Consider the following 17,557-nt stretch of genomic DNA (forward strand, 5'->3'; position numbering starts at 1 on the left):
GACTGTTTTCCCTGGAGCGTCGGAGGCTGAGGGGTGACCTTATAGAGGTTTACAAAATGATGAGGGGCATGGATAGGGTAAATAGACAAAGTCTTTTCCCTGGAGTCGGGGAGTCCAGAACTAGAGGGCATAGGTTAAGGGTGAGTGGGGAAAGATATAAAAGAGACCTAAGGGGCACATTTTCACACAGAGAGTGGTACATGTATGGAATAAGCTGCCAGAGGATGTGGTGGAGGCTGGTACAATTGCAACAGTTAAGAGGCATTTGAATAGGAAGGGTTTGGAGGGATATGGGCCGGGTGCTGGCAGGTGAGACTAGATTGGGTTGGGATATCTGGTCCGCATGGACGGGTTGGACCGAAAGGTCTGTTTCCATGCTGTACATCTCTATGACTCTAATACATGGATACTATTTTTGAGGAGCTGAAATTCATGCCCGTTAAAATTGTAACAATGGGAGACACTATGCCGGGGGTTGTTAAGTCCAACTCTGCCAGTGGGCGGCACGGTGGCACAGTTTGGGCGGCACGGTGGCACAGTGGTTAGCACTGCTGCCTCACAGCGCCAGAGACCCGGGTTCAATTCCCGCCTCAGGCGACTGACAGTCCAAAGATGAGCAGGTAAGGCGAATTGGCCATGCTAAATTGCCCGTAGTGTTAGGTAATGGGTAAATGCAGGGGTATGGGTGGGTTGCGCTTCGGCGGGTCGGTGTGGACTTGTTGGGCCGAAGGCCTGTTTCCACACTGTAATGTAATCTAATCTAATGTAATGTAATCTAATCTAGGATGTGGCAGAAAGGCGAACAGCAACGTCTCCTTGAAGCAGGGTTGAAGGCAGCCAAGAAGGCTTACTTTGACAGGCCCTCATCGGCAAGCTACTGAGGATTACGGCACTGTGCACACGCAGACAGCAAAGAAGGAGCTTACTTTCACAAAACAAAGGTTATATGAGCATGGTGACAAGCCAGGCAAGTACCTTGCATATCTCACCAGGAAAAGGAGTGCCCCTGAAGCCATTATGTCGATTAGGGAAGGATCTGGGAACGTAACATCGGATTCGAAAAAGATTAATGTGGCATTCCAGAGATTTTATTCTGAGTTATACCAATCGGAGGGTTGTGAGGAGGGACAGGCCAAGATGAAGTCCTTTTTCAAGGATTTGGACCTCCCGGGTGTGATTCCCAAACAAGAGTCTTTTCTCAATGCACCCTTATCAGAGCAAGATGCTGTGTAGCAGCTTCAGAGTGAAAAGGCGCCCAGCCCTGATGGGCTTCCCAGCGAATTCTATAAGGAATTTATAAAATGTCAGGCCCAATGCTCAACATGTAAAATGACTCATACACAGTCATGATCACCTTCCACCATCTCTGAGAGAGACCAATATTTCGCTTAATCTTAAAAAAGGGAAGGTCCTGGAGGACTGTGCTTCGTACAGGTTCATTTCACTCTTAAAATGTGGACGTCAAAATCCTCTCTCAGCCTATTGCGTTAAAGGCTGAAGACTGTGTTACCTTCTGTTGTTAAAGAGGACCAGACAGGCTTCATAAAGGGCCGCAAATCCTCCAACAATGTTAGGAGGCTGCTTAATGTAATTTAAGTGTGTCAACAACAGCCAATACAGGGATTGGTGATTTCTCTAAGTGCAGAGAAGGCAGTTGGCAGAGTTGAGTGGTTGTACCTTTTTTATACTCTGGAGTGGTTTGGCTTCAGCGAAGCATGTGTAAGATGGGTAAAGGTTCTCTACAGTGACCCACTGGCTGCGGTCATCACCAATGTGAAAAGTAATGCTCTCGCTATTCAAAACAAGAGTCTTTTGTTTGGCCGAGTTGAGTTATCATCATTTGTTAGTTTGTTGTTGGTTATTATTTATTTAATTAGTTAGCAGTTTGAGATTTTTTTTTTGATGTTATTTCTTTGTATAGTTTTGAATTGTACTGTTTTATATTTGCGTAATATTTTAAAAATCTATTTTTCAACAAAAATACATTTTAAAAATATTCTAAATTTTCACTTTTTCTCACAAAGTTTATGAAAAGTAGACATAATGAAAACGATCAAGGATTCAACACAGTCATGATCACCTTCCACCATCTCTGAGAGAGACCAATATTTCGCTTAATCTTAAAAAAGGGAAGGTCCTGGAGGACTGTGCTTCGTATAGGTTCATTTCACTCTTAAAATGTGGACATCAAAATCCTCTCTCAGCCTATTGCATTAAAGGCTGAAGACTGTGTTACCTTCTGTTGTTAAAGAGGACCAGACAGGCTTCATAAAGGGCCACAAATCCTCCAACAATGTTAGGAGGCTGCTTAATGTAATTTAAGCGTGTCAACAACAGCCAATACAGGGATTGGTGATTTCTCTAGGTGCAGATAAGGCAGTTGGCAGAGTTGAGTGGTTGTACCTTTTTTATACTCTGGAGTGGTTTGGCTTCAGCGAAGCATTTGTAAGATGGGTAAAGGTTCTCTACAGTGATCCACTGGCTGCGGTCATCACCAATAGGGTAACGATCAAGCAATTTTAACATTTTAGGGGCAGCCAGCAGGGCTGTCCTCTTTCACCATTGCTTTTTACATTGGCGATTGAACCATTGATGGAGGCCATTCGTAGGGATCTAATACGTTGATTCCAGAAGTGGAGTCAAAATTACATAAGAGTTTGTCGTACGCGGACGATGTCCTCATTCTTTTTTTAAAAACCAAATCCAGCAGTATCGGTGCCTCGCTTGATACGATGCAGCAGCATGTTTGGCACCTTTTCGGGATACAAGATTAATTTTGCAAAATCAGAGGCTATGCCTATGGGTTGTCTTACAAAGGTGTTAGGTCTTGAGGGCGAATATCAATTCCCATCTAAGTGCTCACAGGGGGGTTTTGTGCAATTGGGCATATTCATCACTAGTTCTTGATCGGTTGTTCCAAGCTAATTTTGTTCAATTATTCGACAAAACCAAACAAGATCTTCAAAGATGGAAGGCACTTCTGGTCCCATGTCAGGTCGGATAGTGCTTAAGATGAATATTCTCCCCTAGTTGTTGTATCCTATATGGATGCTCCTTCTGATTTTCAATAAGCAAACATTCAGGAGACTGAATGGCTGGTTCAGCTCTTTTATTTGGCATTGTAAGCAGCCCCTTATTAAATTAGTGAAAGATGTGGGGGGGGGGGTGGATCTCCCGAACATTAAAAATGATCAACTAAGCTTGGTTTCATCTTATGTGAGTGATTGGGCCTGTGGGGACCCTCTTTCAGCATGGTTAGGTATCAAAACCCCTCGGGCAGGGTGCTCCCTTCCTAGCCTGCTGTGTTCGAACAAAATGAGGACAGTTAGGGAATATTGCCATAACCCAATATAGTTAGCAATATTGTTAAAGCGTGGAGGGCAATTCAGCAGAGGGAAGGCAATATTGTCAAAACATCTTAGTTTACACCTTTAGTGGGTATGCCAGGTTTTCAACTGGGGATACTAGATTCAGGATTCAAACATTGGCAGCTGGGGGGGGCGGGGTGTCTTGCATGGGCGATTTATTTGAGGGAGACACAATGATGTCCTTTGATCAGTTAGCACAGAAATACAAGCTATCTAACAGGGACCTGTTTCGTTTTTTTCAAGTTAAGGATTTTATTAAAAAAAAAGACTACACTTTTGACTGATCCCTAAAAATCTGAATAGAGAGGAGGGTGTTCAGGGCTAACAGTACACTTTCTGTCAGCACTTTATATCATCAATTGGGGGGTACCCCCTCAGATGGGTTTGATCGACTCTGCAGGTTGTGGGAGAGAGAGCTCGGCATTGAGTTCTCCTCAGAGGTATTGGAAGATATTTGGGAAAACGCAAGATATCAATTTGCAATAGGACCCATGCTGTAGAGTTGAAGATTCTCAACAGGGTCCACTCGGCTCTGGATCATTTGTTAAAATTTAAACCAGGGGCACCTTCCACATGTCTCAAATGCAAGATTGATACAGGCACTCTTACCCATTGTCTCTGGTCTTGTGGTAGGCTTCAAACATACTGGAGCGCTGTGGCGGGTGCAATGGAGGGGATTTTGGGTGTAAGGGTGGAGAAGGACCAGATATCTCTTCTCCTTGGCCCGCCCAGTGTGTTCTCTGTAGATGCGTATAAGAAAATACTTTTCAACACCCTCACTTTGTGCGCAAGAAAGAATGTCTTGTTAGGGTGGGTATCCGAAAATCACCCAGGCTTGTCGGGTTGGCAGAAGATTGTTATGGAGCATATCCCCTTGGATTTTGTCACAAGTATGGTACACCACAAGATTGAGAGTTTCTATAAGACATGGCTGCCCTTTTTGGAATACCTGGACACAGATTTGTCCGCCACACTAATAAGGGCTTTTATATAGCTGTAATGATTGCGCTCGATGAGTCCAATACCCAGAGAGGGGAACTGCAAATGTCTGAATATGTGAAAAGTAATGCTCTCGCTATTCGGGACAAGAGTCTTTTGTTTGGCTGAGCTGAGTTATCATCATTTGTTAGTTTGTTGTTGGTTATTATTTATTTAATTAGTTAGCAGTTTGAGATTTTTATTTTTTTGATGTTATTTCTTTGTATAGTTTTGAATTGTACTGTTTTATATTTGTGTAATATTTTAAAAATCTATTTTTCAACAAAAATACATTTTAAAAATATTCTAAATTTTCACTTTTTCTCACAAAGTTTATGAAAAGTAGACATAATGAAAACGATCAAGGATTCAACGGATATAAACAGCACCAACTACTAGAATAAAAAGGGATTTCTCGTCCATTTGTAGATACAGTTAATAAATTAGCAGTAAAACATTCAACTGTATTAACAGATTTCAAGAACAGCTTTCCAATTGGGTGAAAAAATTTGCATTTTTTTTAATTTATGAAGAGTAGTACAAATCCACTTCTGATATTATGTTAATTGGAGTGAAATATAACTAAAATATTACATAAATAATTGTTATATTAAAGAAATGCTATCAAAATAGATTTTAAAATAAATCAAAGAATTACTTGAAAAATCAACTAAAGAAAGTAATTATATGTAGAAGGGTATGTTTTACTGTTATCTTTAATTAACGCCCACAACATGAACATACCAGCAAATTTCGCACTTCCCCTCGTGGCCTTGTATGATTAAACCACCCAACATTGGGCAAGTCCCACATTCCATTGCTAGTTTGTATTAGCATGGGTAGATTGTGAGGGAGCTATAATTACCCACACCACTTAGTCAAAACATATTCAATGCCCAAGGATCCTCAAGTACAAGCAAAGACTTTGGATGAAGGATCCTTCTGCAGAACAAGTAATACTAAGAACTGAAATGAACAAATTGCAGAAGAGGAATAAAGCAACAGACTAGATCACTCAATTTTTCAACAAGTTCTCAAAATTCATCTAGACAGGTCCAGATGTGTTGGAGGTTGGGCTCAAAGCCAATGGGGAAAAAGTGACTATGAAACAGATTTTTAAAATCAATTATATAGTACTGACAGAAAATATAAAAGGAAGAAATACTTAAGGCAGGGAATCAGTAAAATTGAAAATGCAGATTCAAAATAAGATATCAAATGATGTATGAAGAAAGTGAGCACTTAAGGAAAAAATAAGTCTGTGCTGCAGGAGCATGGGAGTGATTTAAGCAAACACCTCTGCATTGTTTTGCAGTCAAATGAATGGATACGTGAAACAGAGGGAGATACAGGATTATCAGGAGAGATTAATGCAGTGGACCAAGTTTTGCAGGGATAACAAGTTGTCACTAACACAATGCTACAAGCACCTATCGCTCTATTAAAACGGACAAATTATTTACCTGGGTAGTTTAACAAAAGATAACTAAAAGAATAATGTTAATCACAGGGCAGTGATTGCAAAAGATGCATCTGAGATCATGGAGTTGTATGCAATCGAAGAATCAAACTGATGGTAGACAAAACAATATTTAGGTGTCATGTTGATCAATTGACTGTATGATGAACATCGAACCTTGAACACATATCACATGATAACCCAGGGAGAAGACTAATTAAATAAGAATGCTCAACAAATAGTGAAATGAATTAGCAATAACAGAATGATGAGCCTAATTAGAGCAGTATAATTAAATTGCAAACCATAAAATACTTGGGTGGACAAAAAAAAACGATACCAAGGAAGTTGGACTTAAAAACAGTAAATTCCATGAGTACAAAAAAAGTACTCGATAAATTTGTCAGTGAAGATGTAAATATAGCAACAGCCAGCAGTGGGAGAGATAGAAACATGAGGTGGCTAGGGTACAAACTAGATTAGATTACTTACAGTGTGGAAACAGGCCCTTTGGCCCAACAAGTCCACACCGACCCTCTGAAGAGCAACCCACCCGGACCTATTCCCCTACATTTATCCCTTCATCTAACACTATGGGCAATTTAGCATGGCCAATTCACCTAACCTGCACATTTTTGGACTGTGGGAGGAAACCGGAGCACCTGGAGGAAACCCATGCAGACACGGGGAGAATGTGCAAACTCCACACAGACAGTTGCCTGAGGTGGGAATTGAACCCGGGTCTCTGTGCCGCTAAAAACATTCCAGGAGCACTGCTGGAAAAGAAGGCTACTCAATGTTATATTACGATTCAATATTCCATTCAGCAATTCACCAGCCTTTCTCGAGGCCAAAAAGCATCAGTTATGAGTATGACACTCAAAAGAACTGTAGTTTTTGTGCTTTGTAAATTATCTGCCAAGGTTTAAAAAGTAATTGTTAGTTAACAAAAAAATCAAGGTAAGATGAGTGCATTCTTGGTGTAAACAATCTGACTGGATATCAAAGTATTTTACCCAATTTTTTCATCATCTTCGTTCTTGTGTGTGTGACATTACTAGTAAACCAGTGGTTGTCGCCCATCCCTACCTACTTGCCTCAATTGTTTGCTTATTCATTTCAAAGGGCAGTTTAGAGTCAACCATATTTGGGCAGATCTGAAGTTACAAAAGGTCAGACCAGGTCAATTGGTAGCTTTCCTTCCCCATGGTCATTGGTGAGCCAGATAAGATTGTCATTGTTGTAAAAACCTATCATTCAATTTCAGAATTTATTAAGGAAATTAAAATTCCACCAGGTGTCGGAGTACATTTTAACTGAGGTCCTCACAGTAATGGCCTGGATTTCTAGACTAGTTGCCTCGTGAAATATCCGTTTTATACCACTATACCCCTAAAAAGAGAGCGCACAATGCTTAAAAACAGTATTAACTTACATATGCAATTATTCTCATGGGTTGGGGTTGCTTGGAGTCTGGACAAAGTTTGGCAGTAGAGGAGGAATTTATAGATTTATATTTTTAAAATAGAAAAAGGCAGTGCTTTGTAGAGTTTAAAATTAATTCCTCCTATTATAAATTCCTGTGTTTGTTTGTGCACAGCTAGACAATGGTGCACAGCATAACGAACAATAAAGTGACCATGCCGTAAGTATAACTCTTTCTTTCTTCACAAATGCTGCAAGATCTGTTGACTATTTCCAGAATTTGCTATTATTAAAAACAATAAAATGACTTGTAAATCACAAATTAACTAATTAATCTGTGCTTTATTAATCTTACCCAGTTTTGGAAAGACAATTAAGTATTCAGCGTTACACTGTGGACATGCCACTCTGGCAGTACTGTTGCCCCTTTGCTTTTCATCGACCCATCGCTGTAGACAAGCTTGGTGAACCCATTTGGTGGATCCTCTGCACCTGCAAGGCCGAACCCATTCTGCTGTCCGATCGTCTTCATCAGTGGCAAAACACACCCAACAACTCCTAAAATGAAAAGAAAATCATCAAATACTAAAACATCACTAAACCCAAGAATTCATCTTCTACCAGAAAATGTAACACAGTCTTTAGTGATTATTCATAATGGAAACACTTAGTCATAACAAAGTTTTAGACTCTGAATTCTTTTCTCTCCTGCGTGATTTTTCTGAATATTGCTGGGTACTAGATTAGCGGTCTGTTATTATTTAAACTATGGGATTGTCCATAGACCAAACGTGTCAGAGAGAGTACATCTTAATGTTTGGTAAAGAGGTTTTCCAAAAAAATGAAAATTTTAAAAATAGTGCATAAAAAAGTTTGAGCTTTTGTTGGTTGATAAACAGATATAAAGAATAATGTCTATGACCCCAGTGGCAGAGGCAAGAACAAATATCACAGGTGCTGCTCCTGGTCTGAACCCTGTATAGGAACAGTGAAAATAATGGGCAACCCTTCAGAGTCTGGGAAACCGTGACAGGTGTTTTCCTCAATGACCTCGTTCCAGCGGCTGATGAAATCTGCCCAGAGATATTGGCTTTAAACTTTAAAGAAACCTTTGACTTGCTCTTTAGCTAGACAAATACAAGAAAAATGTAGAAAGCAACACATGGGGCGGGGTAAGAGAATAAACAGGCAAACAGCAATGAGTGCAGTATAAATGCAATATGAAGCAATGCAAGTGATCGCAGTATACCTTAGCAGGAATGCTTCCTTTGAAATAATCACCCATCATCCTTCAATTAAACCAACTGTTGTCACCAACAGTCCATTAATGAAAATCTATCATTTTAAAATCTTCTAAATTACTTTTTGGCGAGACTGGAGAGTAAGGCAAAACCTAAGATCTCATGGCTATTCTGGGAATTTGGGAATCTTCTTCATTGGCCAAAATTGACGTATTTGATTCAATAAATCATGCAACTGTAGAGATTCAGCTTCAAAATCTGGATGTCCCAGAAGCTTCTTTGTAATTCTGCAAACATTTCACCGTGAGATGACGACTACAATTTCCAGTGGGAGGACTGGAGCAGATCACCTTGAAAATTTAGCCCCACTGTGAAAGCTCACATTTATATTTTCAAAATATCCGACAGTGGCTATTTACCTCATCAGTTTTAAGTAACACTTGAATGAAAAGCTTAACCTCAGGGCCTCCAAGCCAAACATATAACCACCAATGACATACATGATTACAAACTTGTTGCCCAAGGGGGTGGCATGATGACTCAGTGGTTAGCATTGCTGCCTTACAACACCAGGGACCTGGGTTCGATTCCCACCTCAGGTGAGTGTGTGGATATTGCACATTCTCGGTGTCTGTGGGGGTTTCCTCCAGGTGCTCTGGTTTCCTCCCATCCTCCAAAAGTGTGCAGGTTAGGTGGATTGGCCATGCTAAATTGCCCATAGTGCCCAAGAATGTCAAGCCTAGGCTAGCTGAGTTAGCTGTGGAAAATGCAGAATTGAAGGGATAGGGAAGGGGCATGAGTCTGGATGGGATGCTCTTTGGAGGGTTAGTGTACACATGATGGGCCAATTGGCCTGCTTTCACACTGTAGGGATCCCATGATCTACACCACATTTCTAGGCCTGTTGACCCTTCAATTCTGCATGCAAGAAATTCAATCTGCTCTTGAAATATATGGTCAAAACTCATATCAGCCCATATCTTGCCAGCCAAACATTCTTCTCATGCATGGTGAAAGAGCAACACTGAAACATAGTCTGATAGCCATCTCTCTGAAAAAGCCAATGTCAAGAGGATCTAACACTGGAGCAGCTGCATCATTTAAACCTTCTCCAAGTCACAGCAGACAGTTTTTAAAAATAAAGACATCCATAAGCAATAGGAGCAGAAATGAGGCTATTCAGTCCATCAAGTCTGCTCTGCCATTCAACCATAACTGCTAAGTTTCTCAACTCCATTCTCCTGCTTTCGCCCCGTAACCCTTGATACTCAAGAACCTAGCCATCTCAATCTTAAATACACCCAATGACCTGGCCTCCACAGCATTCTGTGGCAATGAATTCCATAAATTCACCACTCTCTGGCTGAAGGAGTTTCTCCTCATCTCCACTTTAAAAATGTCTTCCCTTTACTCGAAGGCTATACCTAGTTTCCATTGGTAGGAGAGACATCTTCCCAACAACTACTCTGTTCAGGCCATTTAGTATTCTGTATGTTTCAATTAGATTTCCCCCCATCCCACCCTTCTAAACCCCACTGAGTATAAACCCATAGTCCTCAAACATTCCTCATGGGTTAAATTTTTCATTCCTGGGACTATTCTCGTGAACTTCCTCTGAACACGCTCTAGGGCCAGTACATCCTGAGATATGGGGCCCAAACAAGCGACCTACCAAAAAGCACTCTGCATCAGTGACATGAATGTTCAAGAGAAACTGCATCTCAGTAATGCCTCTGCCACATCCTTCAGATCCAAAAGGAGGACAGTTAAACAAACAACCACTTATGTCCTTCCTGAAGTCCAATCTACGAGTACTCATGCCAAACTCCTCCAAGATCAACTTTGATGGACTGACATTCTGTACAGTCAAAAATGATCTTCATCAAGTGCTGTTTTCTCAATTCTCCAGTGATGAATGGTCCAAAAGGAAAAGGAAAAACACTCAAAGGCAATCTAAAGTTCACCCTGAAGGAGGAGGTATTGACATTAGTAACTGAAACGCTTACTGCCAATTATGTAAAATGGCAACAATCTGTCCATCAGGTTGCACCATACAGAGTTCCTTTGCTTTAAATGAATGAATGAATGAAGCAGAACTGTAACAGCAGAAAAAGAATAAATCTTTACTCCAGATCTGTTTTCTCTGTGTCCAAGGATCTGTGGGTTGAGAAATAACCTGTTCAAGCACATGAAGATCCGAGATAGAAATGTACAACTTTGAGTAGATGCCATCCTTGTAACAAGGGACAGCTGGTCATGACAAAAACGTTTTTCACTCGTCAACATCCTGGAAGTTGAGGTTGGAATTAAATCACACATTAAGAATCAATTAAACTACAAGCAATTAATTTCATAAACAGTTCGGAGTTAGGAATTAGAATACGGTGATAAATTTTACACTGCACTTATCTTTGTTTTCTGCCCAATTAGGATTAGGAAGGGAGAAAGTCAGACAAAGCTCATGCGCATTCACTGCATGACATCCTTTCAACACAAGCACTGTGCTTCTTGCCAAATTTTCCATTTTCTTGTATTGAATAAAACATGACCTTGATAAAGCAGTGAATTAGGTCAGTACTCAGATAACAAACTGAAACAGGAAAAACCAGCTAGGTGAAACCTCTCGTGGAAACAAAGCTTCATTTCTTATGGTAACTCTAGCCTCCTCCTTAGATGAGTCCACAAAAAGCAGAATCAATATCTGATGTATTTTGCTCTGCTGTGTGCTTAAAATGCATGAAGGAAAAAGACAGCATTTTTACAGTGCATCTTAACTTTATTTTGCAGGACAATGGTGTAAAACTAAATTCACTTGGTAGCTGAACATTTCTCACATAATTATCATGAAGCAACTTTTTAAAATGAGAGAGTGTATTTAAAATGGGATTTATAATAAAGGTCACATTATAGCATTATTTCCCTTGTTGATCAAAAACAAAGCATGAGTTAAGAATTGATAATATATAGTGCACTAAATATTGTTTTGCATGCTAACAAGTCAAAATGACATCTTCTGCATCTGCTAAGAAACTACTCCCTCAGGTACCCTTCAACATATACAAGGAGAAACACACGATCGACCATCTATAGATGCAATGCCACACTACGTAATTGGAGTATTCAAGTGCTGCAATGCCAAGCACCCTTAGTAATAGGATTCCTTTTAACAATTTAGCAATATCACCTTCCTCTTCCTAAATGCAGCTGTGCTGAACAAATGACTCTACAAAAGGTAAAAAAGATACTGGAAATCAGAAATTAAAACAAAAGTGCTGGATATACAAAGCAGGTCAACTAGCTTCTAAGGAGAGATAAAACAGTTAATGATACAGGTCAGTAACCAAAAGTCATTTGATCAGAAAAGTTTCCTAATAAATGATGCCAACTGACCTATTCAGTCCAGTATTTTCTATTTTAATTGCAAATGATTTACTGCACAACAGTACATCACTGCAGCCCCTCTGAAATGTTACTACACCTTTAACGTCAATGCATTTATGACTGCTAATTACCCTTAAAATGCACATTTGCAGTTAGTATGACAAAGAATACAATTTATATTGGTTCTTTAAAAGGAAAATGATTCTGCAGCATTTTTGGCATGACAGTTTGCTGCAAATCACTTTATAGTCAGGTTTTGGAAGTGTAGTCTCTTTTGCACCATAAGAGAAAGGATAAAAAAAATGTTTTTTAAACTATGAAATTGATGGATACACACTGAAGAAGATACTGGGGAGAAGTTCTTTTCCCATCTTGGATGTGGCAAGCGAACTATCATGACAAGGCAGGCAAAAACCCAGCAAAAAACCTCAGACAGCACCTTCCAAACCTATGACCCGTGCCACCTAGAAACACAATTACCTACAAGCTTCATTTAAAGCTCCACACTATCCTGATTTGGAACTATGTCCTGTGACAAAATCATGGAACTCCCTTTCTAACAGCAATGTGACTTACCTATATCACATTGATTGTAGTGGTTCAAGAAGATTGCCCACCACAGCCCCAAAGGCAAATAGAGATGTACAATTAATGCTGGCCTAACCAATGACATCTAATTCACTTTAATGAAAGAAATACTTGGTCATTGTGCACAGGTCTCTGGAGAGGTTGAACACATGAGCTCCTGACCCAGGAGAAAGAGCACGACCAACTAAGCCATAGTTTTAAGTTTTCAAGATCTTTACAGAGGTATCCTGGTTAAATTAGCAAAATCACTTGTGCACTTTCCAGATTCAACTTTCTGAAAAAAAAAAGAACTGTGCACAGTCAGGAAGGAGAGATTGCATCCTGACTGAGAGACAGCCCAAGTGAGTAGATAGCTCAGGGAATTTGGGGGCAGCATAAGAATTCGCTACAGAGGGGAAGAGGTGCTTTTAGTTTATTTTTTTGTCTCAATTTGTAAAGGTCTTTTACAGGATAACATTTTTGTCAAGATAAATTGAAGTCCCATTTGGGATTGGAAGCTATGCACAAAATAAAGTGACAAAATAGGAAATCCCGAAGTTCAATGGTACGTAATAGCTACTGATGTGACTATCATTACAGTTTACTTTGAGATAAAAGATAAATAGGAGAAATATTTACAGGTTACTAAAAAGGCTAGTGGGAAACTTTTAAAAATCAAAATTAAGAATGTAGCAAATAAAATAGAGATGCATGGCCAGGCAACGTGCTGTACCTGCAAGATGTGGGAAGCAGCAGACTCCACTGCGGTTCATAGTGACCACATCTATAGCTAGTGTCGGTTGCTTGAGGAATTCTGGTTAAGTTGATGAGCTGGAGTCTGAGGTTTGAACACCATTGTACATCAGGGAGGGTGAAGAATTACCAGAATGTGGTGTTTCAGAAAGCAGTCACACACCTTAGATGAAGCACCTCATATTTAGTCAGTGGTCAGGGATGAAGGGTGTGACTATGAGTGACACACATACAGGGATCTAGGAGATATGATAGCGAAGGAGGCTTTTGGTATGCTTTCCTTTATTGGTCAGAGTATTGAGTACAGGAGTTGGGAGGTCATGTTGCGGCTGTACAGGACATTGGTTAGGCCACTGTTGGAATATTGTGTGCAATTCTTGTCTCCTTCCTATTGGAAAGATGTTGTGAAACTTGAAAGGGTTCAGAAAAGATTTACAAGGATGTTGCCAGGGTTGGAGATCTGACTATAGGGAGAGGCTGTACAGGCCTGTTTTCCCTGGAGTGTCGGAGGCTGAGGGGTGACCTTACAGAGGTTTACAAAATTATGAGGGGCATGGATAGGATAATAAGACAAAGTCTTTTCCCTGTGGTCAGGGAGTCCAAAACTAGAGGGCATAAGTTTAGGGTGAGAGGGGAAAGATATAAAAGAGACCTAAGGGACAACTTTTTCACGCAGAGGGTGGTACATGTATGGAATGAGCTGCCAGAGGATGTGGTAGAGGCTGGTACAATTGCAACATTTAAGAGGAATGAATACGAAGGGTTTGGAGGGATATGGGCCAGGTGCTGGCAGCTGTGACTAGATTGGGTTGGGATATCTGGTCGGCATGGACAGGTTGGACCGAAGGGTCTGTTTCCATGTTGTACATCTCTATGACTCTAACCATGCCCTAAGTTCATCTGCCTTCCCCGTTTTGCCTTTTGCACTGAAATAGATTTAAGAGTCCTACTTTGTTCTCTGCTTTGTCCCTGCCTGCCCTGACTGTTTGACTTGCTTCTTTCTCAACTGTAGCACTCTCAGATTGATCTCTTTCCTCACTATCCCCCTGAGTCTCCATCCCTCTCACCCCCCCACCCCGCCAAACCTTACTAGTTTAAATCCTCCTGAGCTCCAGCAAATCTCCCTGCCAGTATACTAGTCCCCTTCCAATTCGGGTGCAATCCATCCTTTTTGTACTCACTTCTACCCCAGAAGAGATTCCAATGATCCAAAAATGTGAATCCTTCTCCCAGACACCAGCTCCTCAGCCATGCCGTCATCTGCTCTATCCTCCTATTCTTGCCCTCACTAGCTCATAGCACCAGGAGTAATCCGGATATTACTACTCTCTATGACCTCCTTTTCAAATTCCTGCCGAACTCTCTACATTCTCCCTTTAGAATGCCATCTTGACATTAAATGTTACATTTGACTGGATGTGACAACTAGGAGCCCCCCGTAAACTCGACTCAATGGGAAATTGAGGAAAGGCCCTCTGCTGGTTGTAGTCATACCCAGTACAAAGAAATAACGTTATGGCTGTTGGAGATTAGTCATCACAGCTTCAGGACATTGCTGCAGGGAGTTCCTCAGGGTGGTGTCCTCAGTCTAAACTCTTCAGCTGCTTCATCAGTGACATTTCCTCAATCATCAAGTCAGAAGTGGGGATACTATAGGTTGCACAATGTTGGGTATCATTTGCAACTACTCAGATAAAATAAAGCTTGTCCATGTCCCAATGCAGAAAGACATGAATATCAAGGTTTAGGCTGACAAATGGCAAATAACACGTGCACTATAATAGTATTTTGTCTTTTCAACAAAGAAATCACAAATGGTTCTGTTAAGATAGTTCTATTCACAGATATTTTTAATTAACAGACTTAAATAAATGCCGGAATAAAATCCAAACACTACAGATGTTGGAGATTTGAAAAAAACAAACAATGTGCTGCAAAAGCCAGCAGAACTGGCAGCATCCGTGGAGATAGAAACAGAGTTAACATTTTCAGTCTAATATGGCGAATTCAATTGAAGGGGGCTGGAGAAGTGATGCGTTTTATGGTGAAGAAGAATCAAACGCCAGTCAGTACTGTAATGGATGTGAGTTTGGAGATGAAGACATTAGTGGGTGTCCAATCCCTTCGTCATTAAACAACTATGTAAATAATGTATTCTTATTTTTTTTTGACTGTGGACTGAAACGTGAAAAGGACTATATTACATTATATCCCCATAGGATCCCCACACCATGCAGTTGTACAAAAAATGTCTTGTTGGCCTACCTCAAGCTTTAGAGAAACTGTCAATAAACATTTACAATATTGGTTTTGAGTAATACCAACAATATCATCAGGGAAATGGTAGCATGATAATAATGATACTGCATTAGAAACCAAAAGCTCAGGCCAAGGCCAAGGGCAACCAGAATTGCATGTGGTGCTCCTGTAGAGGCCTCAACACAATGTCCCAACTCCTATACGCAAAGGTCTGAGCAATGAAGGCAAGCGTGCCAAAGACCTTATCCACCCTGTTTACCGGTGACACAAATTTCAAACAATTATGTACCTGCACCCCTAGGTCTCGGTTTTACAATACTATCCAGGGCCCAACCATTAATTGTGTAAGTCCTGCCCTTTGTTTTACTAAAATGAAATATTTTGCATTTATCCAAATTAAAAACTTTATCTGCCACTCCTCAGCCAAGTGATCCAATTGATCATAATCTCTTTGTAATCTTAGATAATCTTCTTCAGTGTCAACTAAACCAATTTTGGTGTCATCTGCAAATTTATTAATCATGCCTGCTATATTCTCACCAAATCATTTATATAAATATCAAACAGAAGTGGACCCAGTACCAATGCCTGTGAAATACTGCTGGAATGAGGCTTCCAGTCTGAAAAACAACTGTCCACCATGGGGACATGGTCAAGTGTTCGACATTTTTAATAAAACGTCATCAGTTTCTACTTCAGTGAAGAGATCACAAAAAGGCAAATGGACACTTAAAACAGTGGCTCGGTGGCTAGCACTGCTTCCTCAGTGCCAGGGATCAATTCCAGCCTTTGGCGACTGTCTGTGTGGTGTATGCACATTCTCCCTGTGTCTACATGGGTTTCTTCCAGATACTCCGGCTTCCTCCGACAATCCAAAGATGTGTAGGTTAGGTGAACTGGCCATTCTAAATTGCCCATAGTGTTCAGGGTGCATTAGTCAGGGATAAATGTAGAGTAATAGGGTAGGGAGAATAGATCTGGATGGGTTACTCTTCGGAGGATTGGTGTGGGCTTGTTGGGCCACAGGGCCTGTTTCTACACTGGAGGGATTCTAGGATTCTAAAACAGCTCAAGAGCAAACTTTCACAGCCATCCGTACCAACATGTGAATTTTACTGTCAGTTACTCTTGTTACTTGTTTTCACTGTTACGTTGCACCACTAATTAGTCCATTTTATAATGTTAGGAGAATAGGGCCAGAGGTACCCTTGTGGCAATATTAATAAGAGTCAAGACTCTTATTAGGTTTCTAAACTATGAGACATGGTTGCTGACAGAACATACATTATGGTGTCAAAATCCTATCCACAACTTACTTTACATGTCAAAAAGATTGCTGCAATGCCACAGCAGCTTCCACAAAAGAAAAGTCTTGAATCAAGCACCAATTAAGTATTCAGTTCATTCACCAACGTTTTGTTAGACACTGTAGCATACAAATTGGTGGGTGATTTTACTCAAATAGTAATGGCAATAGTGCTAAAAAAATAATTAATTAACTGTGAAGTATTTGAAATGCTTTGGGAGCTAACAGTATGCCAAATAAAATGCATTATTTTTCAGTTTTCACATAGTACATAGCTACACAAAAGGTTATTAGAGACAGGGATGCCTCTGCTGTTTTGTACTGTAATGCCTTTTCAACTATCAATTTGTTTGCTCTGACTGCGGAAGTCAAAAAAACCGCTAATCCCATTCAATATTTTGTAACCAAGAAACATACATGCACAAGAAGAAATATGAGCAATAGTCTGGGGTTCCAAATTGGTTGCTTGTCATGTGTGCATGGCGAACCTCTCTATATTAACTGAACTAAAAATAACACAGCAACCCAAAAGCCTAGATTTTATACGAAGACAATTGAGGCCATCAACACCCAGAGGGAATAGTAGATCAGACACCAACATCCAACCCAAATACAGTTAAACAGAAAAGTCTGAATGGCCCTGCTCTTCTAAGAGTTTTGACACAACAGGGTTTTGCTAAAAGATCAAGTGTGGAAATCAATGAAGGAGTGAAGTAATGGTACTTCAAACCTGATATTAACACGTCAGAATATTAGTGCTTGTCTGTTCAAGTGTTTGTGAATTTCTAATGCTGTGATGAGCTTTAGTTATTGCCAATGA

General features: G+C 40.3%; 1 protein-coding gene across 1 annotated transcript in view; it reads right to left on the reverse strand.

Moving 5' to 3' along the window:
- Positions 1–17,557, reverse strand: part of march5 (membrane-associated ring finger (C3HC4) 5) — a 120,000-nt gene that overhangs the window by 77,858 nt on the left and 24,585 nt on the right. The window contains exon 2 of the mRNA XM_043712508.1: positions 7,586–7,788. Within this exon, the coding sequence (XP_043568443.1) occupies positions 7,586–7,788 (203 nt within the window). The remainder of the gene's footprint in view (positions 1–7,585; positions 7,789–17,557) is intronic.

Source organism: Chiloscyllium plagiosum, chromosome 22 (assembly GCF_004010195.1).
Source record: "Chiloscyllium plagiosum isolate BGI_BamShark_2017 chromosome 22, ASM401019v2, whole genome shotgun sequence".
Lineage (NCBI taxonomy): Eukaryota > Metazoa > Chordata > Chondrichthyes > Orectolobiformes > Hemiscylliidae > Chiloscyllium > Chiloscyllium plagiosum.